Genomic DNA, 13,885 nt, shown 5'->3' on the forward strand with positions numbered 1-13,885 from the left:
TATTTGACATTTTCGTAGTATTTAAAAGTTTTCGTTTTATAATGTAAACATGATAATTGGTAATATGACTATGATTTGTATTATTTCATTAACAGAAATAAAAGTGCTCATTTCTAGCAAAAAGTAAGTAGCGTAAAATAGGAAAAATTGGTGCCATATATATTTAAATATCCAAAGTCCCAAGAAGTCACACGTTTGCAGTAACGACAGTTAAAATAAGATTTATAATGATAATATTTATATGTTTTCACTAAAAAGACTTTCTCCATTGTGCTCTTTTATCGTTTATTGTACAAAGTTATCATTCATCACTAGGGCAAGCATATGGTGCAATGGCGCGCTGTCAATTTTTTTTGTTGGAGGACGGGGGTCGCAGAAACCAATATCGGTAACGAATTTTGAATAGAGGACAGAAAATTTTTCTATACTTGTAACATTTCATCATTTATAGGTGATTGAGAAAATGTGAAAACTATAAAGTTATATATCGTAGATCATTTTATAAAATTCTCCTTTATTAGTTGAGAAATATTTTACTAAAATTGAATTGCAATGGACATATCAACGGAACAGATTGAAGCACATGCTGCAATTCTTTATATTGCATTTGTTGTTAACATTTCCCAGGACACAATTTATAGACTCAAAACATCACCAAATGAATTATTGTGTCTTGATTTTTTCCATCGAGCTCATAGCTGTGTTGAGTTTGCAAGATATCTTTGTTTGTCGTAGTATGTTTCATCCTTTTTGTCCATTACTTGAAGCAGATAATGAAATTAAAAATTCCAATCAATAATCAGCAAATAACCTCCGAATTTGAATTATTGCTTTTGCCAGTTGTCAGTGAGCCAATGACCAAGAATTTATGAATTGTATTTCAAACGGTCCAATTCTCTTCATGTACTCTGAAAAAAGAGGCATCTCCGATGAAGATGCTTAAAGTTTGATTTGAGCTTATGCTTCTTCTAACTTAACGAGAAGTTAGATGAGTTGTCTGAGCTAAAAGTTTATTTAGGGAAAAGATTACTGGAATAACATGAATGAGTTTTAATTCGAAAGATTGTAGCGTTCCTTTTCAAGCAGGTATCCGTTTGGATAGATTTAATATTTGACATTTTCGTAGTATTTAAAAGTTTTCCTTTTATAATGTAAACATGATAATTGGTAATATGACTATGATTTGTATTATTTCATTAACAGAAATAAAAGTGCTCATTTCTAGCAAAAAGTAAGTAGCGTAAAATAGGAAAAATTGGTGCCATATATATTTAAATATCCAAAGTCCCAAGAAGTCACACGTTTGCAGTAACGACAGTCAAAATAAGATTTATAATGATAATATTTATATGTTTTCACCAAAAAGACTTTCTCCATTGTGCTCTTTTATCGTTTATTGTATAAGTTATTATTCATCACTAGGGCAAGCATATGGTGCAATGGCGCACTGTCAATTTTTTTTGTTGGAGGAGGGCGGGGGGTCACAGAAACCAATATCGGTAACGAATTTTGAATAGAGGACAGAAAATTTTTCTATACTTGTAACATTTCATCAAGTTATAGGTAATTGAGAAAATGTGAAAAGTATAAAAGTTATACATCGTGGATCATTTTTGTAAAATTCTCCTTTATTAGATGAGAAATATTTTACTAAAATTGAATTGCATTGGACATATCAACGGAACAGATGGAAGCACATGCTGCAAGATTAATATTGAACGCTTACTTTTCAACATTATTGGTGTACAATTTCGTAGGAGCACAATACTCATAAAGTATGCCTAAACATGTTTGCTCTAAATAAATTTGTCGTGTATTGTAAATGTTTAATGATTATTGGTGTATCACCGAATCGCTAAATTGGCTTCATTATCGTTGGGAAATTGTCTCAAGACAAAAGGTAAGTAGATATTAAGATATGATAATTTATGATTAGATTTCCAGTTTAGATGAAACATTAATGCTGTAGCATTGAAATTCATGATGGTTAAATTGCTATAAGCTCTATATTCTGTTTCTGCATCTTAAGTTTTTGCTTGAAGCTACGAACTAAATTTGAAAACTATAAAAGTTACACATCGTGGATCATTTTTGTAAAATTCTCCCATATTAGTTGAGAAATATTTTACTAAAATTGAATTGCAATGAACATATCAACGGAACAGATGGAAGCACATGCTGCAAGATTAATATTGAACGCTTGCTTTTCAACATTATTGGTGTATAATTTCGTAGGAGCACAATACTCATAAAGTATGCCTAAACATGTTTGCTCTAAAGAAATTTGTTGTGTGTTTTAAATGTTTAATGATTATTAGTGTATCACCGAATCGCTAAATTGGCTTCATTATCGTTGCGAAATTGTCTGAAGACAAGAGGTAAGTAGATATTAAGATATGATAATTTATGATTAGATTTCCAGTTTAGATGAAACATTAATGCTGTAGCATTGAAATTCATGATGGTTAAATTGCTATGAGCTCTATATTCTGTTTCTGCATCTTAAGTTTTTGCTTGAAGCTACGAAGGTAACATCGACATGGATTTTTTGTAAACAATGAAAGAATGTAAGGGTGCAGTCGTTTAAAGAGAATCATTCACCTCGAAGACATCATTTAAGCTTGTTTCTTATAAGGACAGAACATTTTTATGATCAAACTTAAGATTGAAGCATAGGCAAATGTAATTCTAATTTAGTTGTTATCAGCTGATCTGTGCTACTTTTTTGTTTTTGTATTTAGATATTTGTATTCGTAATTTTTCGACGGAATAAACAGTTTTAAAAAGTTTATGAAAAAAAAACTCCGTTTCTATTTAAAATTTAGAAAATATGTTTTGGTATTCCTATTCATACACAAGATTTAGAAATAGATAAAGATTTAGTAAGCGAAATATAAACAAAGCTTTAAGCTGACTAGTTAATTTTCTTCATGCTGTCCCTTATTAAAAGCCACGGCGGACGACATATAAAAAAAATCAATAACAACATCAATTTTTTGATATTTTCCTTACTATATAATAGATGATACTGTATGCATAAACAAACATGATCTACAGCAAAAAATATTCGTGATGAAGATGAGATTCATCACCAAAAAATGTTTACCACCCAAATTTCTTATTCATTTCCAAAAACAATTTCTAATCCACTTTTGTGTGTGCTGTAAAACCAATAAATTCTAAAAACAAGGCTTAATTTCCGCGCTTGTAAGAGAGATACAAGGAGATGTGTATGGATTGACGTATATAATTTCTGCGTTTGCGGTTTGCATTTAAAGTTTTTATCCATCAGCAAATAAAAAACAGATAAACCAAATATCGACCAAATGCTTCGATATTTCGATATTTACGATAATAATAGTTGTATGTTTTCAGTGTTCTATCATCGAACTTGTGCAGCTATGATTTTCCATACAATTGCAGTTTTAAGGATAAAAAATGATGCGTTTTGTTGTCATCTTGTGGTTGATGCTGGCCGTGACTCTTAAATTGGCCGTCAAATCGGGATGGAACAAAAAGTTTGAATTTTGTGAAGATAAATGGAATGTGTTTGTTCAAGAAAAAAATAAATCGGAAGAAAGGTGCGGAAATTTGTCTTTAACTAATGGTTGCATCGAAGAGAAAAATTATCTTTTGGAACGATTCAGGATGTTCAGTGAAATTTGTCCACTTGAAGGTAATCTATATATTTTACATTTGCCTTTACATACGTACTTTCATATAAAAGTTTACTGTTGGAGAAGATTTAATTTGCAAAAACCTAAGGTAGAAAAAGGTATACTTGTATTTTTCTACATATCTATTGCGTATGCAAAACTGCAGACCTACGTACATTGGTAACATTGCTGTATCAGAAACATGGATTTCCTCACTAAAGAGTCAAGTTTAGCAAGATCAAATGATTAAGTCGTTGGCTTTTAGTCTAAAAAATAGAAATTAAACTGTTTTCCAGTTTTATTCCGTGGCTACGTTCATCGTTAATGTAGCTTGTCATGGTCTGTTTCTTATGCAGATCGAACGACTTTGTTATACATCACTCTCCTGCTACATATGGTAATACGACCATGCATGTCTATTTTTATTTTTCAAATAAAATTTTTCAGGTAAATGTTGGTGTGCAAAAATGTCGTGAAAAATGCTCGAAATTTGGAAACGAGTAGCAAATATATCTTGGAGTGAACCGGAAAACTTCACTTGTTCTCATAAATACATAAAAGAAGGAGAGGAAAAGCCGAACATTAGTTCTCCACAGTTGTTCTTAATAGGACAGCACGAAATTCCGTACAAGCACTTTCTGTATGGTGGAAAAACTTCAACATGCTATGTTCATATTAACGTTATAGGTAAGTATAACCATGTTTGGAAATTGGTATGAACATATAGATCATATATATAGAATAAGTTGTTTGAGAAAGATACAACTCGCGGTTTTTCGTCAATTATGCACTCATATTACTTTGGAATTTTGATTACATAAAGAAGAGGTGTCCCGATAAGCACACTAGACATCGTTTTGACTTCAATATAAAGTTGAATTATGTCATGCATGTCAAAACGTTGATCTACCTTAAAAATAAATTCATCAATTTAAGTTGAACTATGTATACGAGTACAAAATTTCAATGCAAGAAGTCGAAGTTCATTCGTGAAAATCATAGTAAAAATGTAGCTTTAGTTCAATTATAGTTGAAATTATCGTTTTGTTACAAACAAATTTTTATCAGCTCAAAAATTGTGATCATTTCGCACAGGGGCGGATCTAGGATTTTTCAAACATCAGTCATAAAACGTTGGAGGCGCTCCGCACCTAGGGGTGGGGTGGGTTGTGTCTGAGGCATTCTCCCCTGAGAAATTTTGAATTTCAGAGCCTTGAAATTGCCATTTTCAGCTTTTTAGAGCAATACAAAATGTATTTTGTGGGCATCGTTTTTGCGTAAAAACAGCACATTTTGCTTACGTTTTTTTCCAACAAAAATAAAGTGAACAATACTTGAATGTTTTGCCAAATATTTAGGCTCATTATCATGCCAAATATATGGATCATTAGCATGTGTAGGAACGTAAAATTTATTTTACAATAATGCTATTCCAAAAAAGACATTGTCTTTAAAAATTTCTACCAAATTGTCAGGCATAGACCCACCTAAGACCCCCATTGAAACCTCTATGTAATGAGTCAAGTTAGAAATGTGGTACTACAAAGGACAGTTCATAGATATAGAAAAGCTCAGACTTCAAACCATGCAAGTTTATTGTAACCTTTTACCCATCTCCACATACAGTGCCAGCAAATTCACCTTTTGAAAAAAAGTCAAAATTTTTTTCTTCCAAAGATTAAGCAAAAATTATCAGAGTGAAATTTGCAATTAAGGACAGCTTAATGCCATCAATGTTTATTAGGCATTTCACTAGACTATTATCTTCTGTAAGTATATGCAAGGTGTGCTATATAGCAATCACTAGTAGCATTGCATTTGCAAATACAAACAGAATGTAACCAACATGTCTTTAATTATATAATTACATGAATGTTAAAATTGGTTCATGTGTCATGCTTACTGGTTATGATAAATATCTTTTCATATGATCAAAGCTCGTTTAAATGTAAATGTGAAATAATTTAGTTTAGAAATTATAATGATCATCAGAAAAATAACCTAGTGATCATGAAAAATACTTTGCTGTTTTGCCAAATTTCAAGGTTTATCTGCATACATAGGAAGACATTTTTACTTTATAGAAAATGCTTTTCATACATCAATAGCCCTTTGTAACTTATGGCAAACAGTCTGGTATGAGCCGTAGATCAACACACCTTGACATCTCTACATGAGGCGTTCAGTTAGAAAAGGGGACATTATGTGACATGGGACAACATTTCATGTATGTGAAATACTCAGGTTTAATACCATTCCAGTCAAATTGTCAAAATAAAAAGCTTCATGGATTAGAAAAGACTCAAAATCACAGGTTATAGTAAACAGCTTCTCATGTAATCAATGTTAGTTTTTTCAAATCTTAAGCAATGTGTAGTATAACTGTCCAATGAATGAATGATCAATGATCATAAACTAAAAAGCCCCAAAAATTTGTTTATGATAAAGTAAATAATAGTATGGCGCCTTAGGGCTAGTTGTATAGATACTGCCAGTTCTGGCGCAACTCCGGTCTGGGAGGCTGCGTACATAAATCTGAGCGCCCCAGCCCTAGTTCGTTTACATTACTTCGTACTGTGTATACATGGGTCCCGACAAAAATCGCACCAATTCTGGCGCACCTCACAGTTTGAAAAGGAGTATACACAAATCTAAGCGCCCCAGCCCTAGCTCGCGTACGTTCTTGTTATTATGCTAGCATAATATGAAAGTGTTTTTATGCAGTGCGGTGTTTGAAATTAAATGAAGATATGATCTTCGCACTTTGTTGGACAATTTAAGCAATTGTCTCATGAGCCTGAAAAATTCAGGTGACTCAACGGGATTCGAACCCATGACCTCTGCGGTGCCGGTGCAGTGCTCTGATTAACTGAGCTATGAAGTCACACATTGAGCAGGTCAATTTTGTTGGGCTCATGTTTTCTCGTGAAAGGAATGTCATCTCGCCGGCCCCCCTCTCCGCCTGCAGAGTAATACGCATAGGAGGGCGTCCCACCCTCCTCACAGCACCATCGGAACGACGATACTTAACCCGCTTGGCGGCCTGAGCTTGGTGAGAACGGTCTCCAGCTGCGTACGAGTGGGGCGGTCAAAAGCCTATTCCCATACAGAGATCGAGTTCGGTGGATCTTGCTCGGCATCGTATTGGCAGCGGAAGCGCGTTAAATTCGTCACAGGAGGTTTCCTTGCTTGGAGCCAAATCTCGACTGCTTGGGTCATACACAAATCTAACGCCATGCAGATGATATGTATTAGGGGAACTCAAAATAATACACCCCATAGGTATGTCTTCAATTGTATCCGTACGTGCCCCGGTGGTCCGAGACTTCCAGCGGGACCGCGGCATAGCGAGTGAGAAGAAATGTTCCATCACCCCGCCAGAAGAGATGGAAGTTCCAACCCAAAGCCTCTTGCAGTTTACCGCTGCTCATATGATACCACTTGTTTTCAGTCCTCTCAATCCAGAGAATCTGAATCTGTATCTTGCCATTCTTCAGATTCGCACCCTCGCCAAACCGCGCCACCACAACGTCCTGTCGTACGAGATCAGGCAACGTTCCTGTAGCAATTCTCGGTAAACCAACCAAACGGTCATCAACGCCATGGAGGTCGAGCTTGTTTACCTTCAGCTGCGCGACAGTATGAGAGAAAGTGCCCTCAGTATCCTTATTCCCAATTTTAGTTTCATTTTGCACCACAGCATCCTGCAAACGAGCAAGCTGCTCCTCCTGATCACTGATCACCGAAGCCGCCGCCGTCTTCTCCCAAGTAGTCACCCAAAATGCCATGTCCATGAAACATTCAAACAAGGCCTCGAGCGTTCGATATAGCAAGACACTTGCTAATGATGCGGCTCCCGTTAATGAGGAGCGGCATTAATAAAGGCAGCATCGCTGGTCATCTTGCCTCTGACGCCTCCAGGCATAAAATGACGATCATAATTTATAAAATTGCTCTCGGGTGTTTTGGAGTAGGTCTCAAGCAAGGCCACCAAATCACCGAACTTCTGACATGACCCGGGACCGCAAGAGCATGCTGTTTGATCTCCTGCAACTTCAACCTCGCCAGGAGAGACTGGGATGGCCGAAGTCAACTACGGCGTTAGCGACCACCTCAAAGGGATACCTGCTGAGAAACTGTTGGTTTACTTTATTAGCAAACACGTGATAGTCAGGCACGATGGCAAGACGCATATCCTGATCCGCCTGATGCTCCCTGAGATTTGCTTCAAGCCCTTGAGGGTTTTCCGTAAACAATTGCACTAGCTGCGCACGTGGAGTGAAATAGTTGCTTTTGAGAAAGGCCTCGGAAATTTTCTGGCCCGCCAGAAAGCGGCCAAAGACGAGCAGCAGCAAGCAATCAAACTCCCCCTCTTTCCGAGTCTAGAGAGAAGGCGCGGTTGTAGTGACCGCCGCGAAATGGTTTTTCAAACGGACATCAGCGACGCTGTCGCGAACTTGGCCTGTATCTTCAGAATAGTTCAGCAACCTGGATTTTACCGCACTCAGGACCGAATTTTCATTGATAAGCTCAGGGTGGCCCTCAAACAAGGCATAGAGCTCTTTTACGCTTAGGTGGTTTTTTAGCTCCAGCAAGCTCAACTTAGCAAGGAGATAGTTTGGTATATACTGCAATGCATTGCACAGGAAGGAGATGAAATTCCGGTGGCAATTTGGTGCTCCAGCGCTCGGGCCCCTTCGGGGAGATAACCCAAGACCTCCATAAAGGACTTAGCCCGTTTGATAATGTGCTCGGTTGGCTCTTGATAAACTGGAGGACCTCCAGCCGCCGCGCCTTTGGGATGAGGAAGGCCGACAGATAACCATCCGCCACCCGCTCAAGCCGCTGTGGTAGACCATCGACGATCCGGACTCGAATATGTTCCATTTTCTTCAAACATACGCTAAACAATCTGGTGATATCCCTCCCGAACTTCTTTCTCTAATTCTTGTTCAGATTTTTCTGGTAATGACGGAGAAAGCAAAGCTTTTACTGAAAGTCCACCGCAAAAGATTTTTCGTCGCAATAGTAAGCGAATCGCTGATTGGTGCAGTCCATAGCGAGGATCGGGCGCTCGCAGCGGGTCAAAAGTTTCTCATACAGTTTGAAGATGAGAGCCTGTTTATTGCCCGTGCCGCCGAAGAGCGAATTAAGAAACCGCTTCACGTTCGACTTATCCGTGAATCAGAAGAGATAGAAAATGTTTGTGTTAACCTTCATGTCCTTTATGTTGTTGAAGCTCTGGGAGAGGAAGAAGACGTTCAATTTTAGATGATGGCTATACATCGTAAAGAACTTATAGAGGCATTCCCTCTGCGTTCCGCATTTGAGATTCATGACGTGGATGTCGTCGATGATGACGTAGGATTCCGGTTCTATACTCGTATCCTCGATCGATTCAGGCATGACGGAATAATGCTTTAAGACCGTGTTAGGTTGGATATATTGATCAGCGGAGTGTTCGAAATGACGTACAGCCTTCTCAAACGAACGTGAGCAAGGAGCCGTTTCATGAAGAAGCTCTTGCCCATATTGCTCTGACCCAAGAGCAAAACATTCTGCACCCATTTTTTGAGTGAAGGCAGAAGCTCGTCAAATCATTCTTTTTTGTGAATTGAAGCCCGTGGATAAAGGGGTATTTGTTCCCAACTGTGCTAGTATCGCGCGCGATAACACTTGGAAGAACAGGAGGCGCGGGCGCCTCTAATGGCGTCGGGACGACTGACCCGGGGAATAACAGCCGAAAATCCATTTCGGAAAGATATGCATCGCTCTAAATGTTGAACGACTGGCCGATGTGGGTGCTCGTCGGGGTCGAGGACGCGGCCCGTAAGGCCTGGGAGATGCTGTTGCTGATGGGCTGATGGAAACGTGAAGCCGTCGCGGGCGCCGAAGCAAGGACATTGGGTGCCAAACTTGTGGCTGACGATTTCAACCTAGAAATGGCCTTCGATTTTGCGCGTTTCGCTGCTCTCTTGCCGTGCTCTTTACAGCATCCAGGAGCATGCACTTGAATTCATCCAAACCGCTATTCTTCGCTCGCCCCGTGGTCTTCCGTCGTGTCCCTGCTGTTCTTCTAGGCGCTGCGCGCTTCGACGACCCCGTCTTCCGTCTTGTTGTCGTCCTTGGCGCTGCGCGTGCTCTTCGAACTGTTCCGTCGTCTTGCGAGTCTTTCCAGCCCTCGATCTTTTTGCAGCACCGCCCGTCGTCTGCTCGCGGGATGGCACATATTCCACGCGGTAGTCGTCGGAGGGGTGAGACATGTTGCCGTTAAGAATACCCGCGCCGAAAATACTGTCAACGACATTGTCCCCAGCGAGCTGAGGGCACCGAGGGGAAGGGATAGCGGCATTCTTCGTGTAAGGGACTATCCTGATGGCGGCTCCCAACAGCCTTGGGGGGAAAGCCAATCCCCCGCGGATCATGATTGCAGTTTGCCGTTCAGGCGGGTGCGTCTTCATTTGGTTGGCGGTCCGGTCTCCCGCCCCCTTTCCCATCAGCATGGGGAGCAGGCTCAACCCACCAACGCCCAAGGAAAGCCTCCACGCTGCATGAGCATTTGTGACTTGATCGGGTCGCTCATCGCTTTTGCAGCTCCAACGGCGACACACCGGCCCCAGGCCTAACATGCGTAGGAGGGAAGAAACCCGCCATATGGCGGTTTGTCGTCGCGAGGTCACCCTGCGATAACGGTGGTTGCTCGTTTTCAGATCACCCCGGTGATAATGGTGGCTGCTCGTTTTCAGATCACCACCTTCCATGTTGCTTCTTGTAATTATGCTAGCATAATTACACTATAACAAAACTCTACACGTCAAATGTAATTATGCTAGCATATGTAATTACTGTATAACTCAGACGACCCTCCAGCTGATGCCTTTCTCTTTCGACATCGTGTACATATACTGATCGAGGCGCAGAAGGTTCACTTTGATTGACGTGGTGATGTCGGAGGGGAGCGCAATAGGACTGTTCGCCACTGCCGAGAACTGATAATCGATTGTGAGATTGCCCCGCGCTTTTGCGTTATCTGTGACAGGGTCCAGATTGAGATTGATTGGGATCATGAACCAGTTGTTGCAGTAGTCCTCGGCCGTGATGAGCATTTCCCTGCCGTACGTCTTTCCGAAGAACTCTTGGACCAAGTCTTAGCCTCTCAGGTAGGAACTTTTATTGGGGTCGTAGAAGTAAGTGGCTCCTGTTTGGTTAGCTTCACCCTCGCTGCACTGCCACGGGAACTTCAATGGGTGATCAAAAAGGTTCTGCTCGTTCATGATGATGCGGAGCTGGCTTAAGTTGGCGTGGATTATAGCCAATTGGTTACTGGAGTCGGCGGCGGCATTTGGATTAAGTCCTGGTGCGTCTCCAAGCCTCGAGTCGGTGAAGAAGAGAATCATCTTCCTGGGTATCGGGGCATTGTGTAGGAGCGCGAGAGTGCCAACGTCATCGTTCAACGACTTCTGAACTACCCTGGGGCACCAGGTGTGGGAATACAGCTCCTTAGCGATCGAGACCTGGTGTCTGTAGTCTTTTTTCATGCCATAGGTGGGGTAGACAAAGTCGAGCTCCAGAAGTTCTATACGTATTCTGCTGATAGCGTCTGCGTTATCCGCACCGCCCCCTTTGTTAGAAATGATCATGTAGCGACTGAGATCGCCTTGTGGGAGGTCGACGCGAATCTTCACCTTTGTGCCCGGAGGCAGCCAACTATCCCCACTGGAGAAGAGGGGGAGGAATGGACGAAACTTATACGGAAAGTTCCCGCTGAGGACACGGACAATATTTTCTTGCACCGCATTCGAGAAGGCTTTCGTTGAAGAGAGCTGGACACCAGGCGCCCTTTGAGGGTATTATCGGCATTAAAGTCAGGACCGGCTCCGCCTGCTGTGTTTGTTGCAAAGGCATTGCCAACGCGACGGTCTACTCCATTGGAGTAGGTCTGCAATGGGAGAGCTTTCAAAGTCTTCTTGGGATCCTGCTTCTGTATGCCGAATAAGTCACTATCCATGTATTGCAACTTCCCGATCGAGCTCTCCATAAGACTCAGGATGTACTGAACCGGCTGTATATCACTCCACTCTGCGAATGAGAGGTTTTCCACTTCTGGAGTTCGGCGATATTGCCGATGTCTCGCTAGAGGGATGGAGAGCAATGTGTCGGGAAGTGTTTGTCGACATGGGAAAAAGAACCTACCCGTGCGCGGTGCGGGCAAAAGGCGGCATTGCTCATTGCGGTCGCTGCTCACTTACTGTAGATGCGCTCCAACACCTCGAGAATGTTTACAGGCGCATCATCGAGAACTGATTAATGCTGGCAAGCAGCACCCTTGTGATTTTTAGACTCCCGCTGTGCTTCTTGTAACTATGCTAGCATATAATTATGCTGGCTTAATTATGGTATAAGGAATGGAAGATGGATTACCCGCTCTTGAGCGTTGACATCGAACGCCTCCTGAAGGCCGAGTGAGCCCGAGGACGGTTCGTTGGGGTCTGTAGGTACGACAGCCTACCACATCTCCACGATGGGCAGTTTTGCATCAGCAACACGGACAACATCTACCCTCTTCATGATGAGGTCGAAGGGGGGCACTACTGGCTAACTGTTTGTTGTACTGGAACGCATGTGCTTGTCTTCGATAGCTTTGGACGTGCGCTCGCTGAAAATATCTGCTCAGCTGCGCAGATATTTTCAGGAGGCCTTTCCCGAGCGGGTCATGGTTACGAATACGTTTGCAGTGCAAAGTCGAGCAACGGCTGTCTGCGGGCGCCATGCTGTCCTGGCGGGGCGGCTGTTTATAGAAGAGGGTTCTGTAGAGGGACTTTTAAAAAGATTAAGAATGATGTTCGACGAAGACAATCTAGCCAATGATCAGAAGGTGCTCGACCTAGTGCCTCTGATCACTGGTGGTGGTCCTGACGATTTTGAAGCTAGAAAGTCGCCTACGACACGTAGTGTCAAAGCCGTCGTCCCGACAAGGCATGGTCGCGTTTCTACGGACGGAAGCGTTGAGGAACGCCTCGCAGAGGTCTACTACAGTCCTGCGGGGTACTGGCGCGGCCGTGCTGCTATCCCAAAGCTGGCTAAAGAGGCTGGCGTCGGCGATGATGTGGCTCATGAATGGCTAACAAAACAGGCCATCTTGCAGATCTACCTGCCCGCACCAGTTCGAAGTGCTATTCCCCGACCTAAGTTTGACATCAGCACCCCGAATGAGGTCCACCAGGCCGATCTCTTGTATCTGCCTCACGATCGAATTGGAAGACGCACATTCAAATACGCATTGACGGTCGTCGATGTAGCAAGTCGGTATAAGGAGGCCCAGGCAATCACAGACAAGATAGCGACCAAGGTTGGGAAGGTGTTAGAGTCTATTTATGCCCGTGGGCCTCTTCGATGGCCTAAAGTTTTACAAGTCAACCCTGGCACGGATTTCCGTGGGCGTAGTCGCCGTCGGTAATGCCTTCGCCCAAGAGCTTGCTGTAGAAAGCCTCCTTCGGCGGGAGGGCCTCCTCGTTGAATCGGGGCCAGCCGTCCATGTACTCGTAGGGGTAGAGCCCCTTCCGGAGCAAGAGGGTACGCCTCTGGAGGTTCGGCTCGTAGTCTGCTGTGATGCGCATGTCTCGCGGGTCACTGGCTTTCACCAGGCCATCCAGGCTTGAGAGCATGAACTGGGCGCTGTCGATAAATCGAAGCTGGCCGATACTGAACGAGATGTATTTCTCAGCGTTGTTCGGGATGCAGGTGACCTCCCCTTCAGTCTCTGCGATAGTCTGCATGATGAGATGGCTGTCGTAGCCCCGCAGGTTGTGAAATACAACCGGTATGGCTGTCGTCTTCGGGCTGAGCCGCAACTTCAGGTTGCACTCATTGTTGTCCGCACCTCGGTACTTGCCAGTAATGTGGCAGTAGTCTTGCACGGAATCGCCTTCGAGGGGCTTGCTGCAGACGTGGCCATTTGTGGCTTTCTTGTGGCTCCCCCAGTCCTTTCCTGTCATGTGCATAGGCTCGGGGTTAGCCAACAACGTCTTGATCTTACGCTCTTCTTCTTGGAGCGCTTCCAGGAAATTCTTGGCTGCGTCGGGCCCTCGGTAGAGCTGCGGCGGCTGCGTTTCCCCGTCTGAACGAACGACTATGAATAAGTAGCCGCATGCCTCGTGTCGTGAGGTTTTCTGCGTTTTGCTCTTTTCAGGGTTAAGCGCGGGGCCCTCGTTTTTGCAGACCGGACTCTC

The 13,885-nt window shown here is 42.7% G+C and overlaps 1 protein-coding gene across 3 annotated transcripts in view; it reads left to right on the forward strand.

The window, feature by feature from the left end:
* The first annotated feature begins 1,665 nt into the window (after positions 1 to 1,665).
* The window catches only part of LOC124456547 (MAM and LDL-receptor class A domain-containing protein 1-like), a 30,429-nt gene continuing 18,209 nt past the window's right edge, over positions 1,666 to 13,885 (forward strand). For 2 of the 3 annotated variants that reach the window (XR_006952332.1, XM_047006967.1), the window contains exons 1-3: positions 2,168 to 2,378; positions 3,424 to 3,676; positions 4,104 to 4,343. Coding sequence is in view for 2 of the 3 variants with exons in the window: in XM_047006967.1 (XP_046862923.1) it covers positions 4,136 to 4,343 (208 nt within the window). In the remaining variant the exon portion in view is untranslated. Of the gene's footprint in view, positions 1,901 to 2,167; positions 2,379 to 3,423; positions 3,677 to 4,103; positions 4,344 to 13,885 lie in introns of those variants that run through there. The other variant, XM_047006966.1, reaches the window with a different exon arrangement.

The sequence above is a fragment of the Xenia sp. Carnegie-2017 genome, unplaced genomic scaffold (genome assembly GCF_021976095.1).
Source record: "Xenia sp. Carnegie-2017 unplaced genomic scaffold, XeniaSp_v1 HiC_scaffold_53, whole genome shotgun sequence".
In the NCBI taxonomy this organism is placed as follows: Eukaryota; Metazoa; Cnidaria; class Anthozoa; order Malacalcyonacea; family Xeniidae; genus Xenia; species Xenia sp. Carnegie-2017.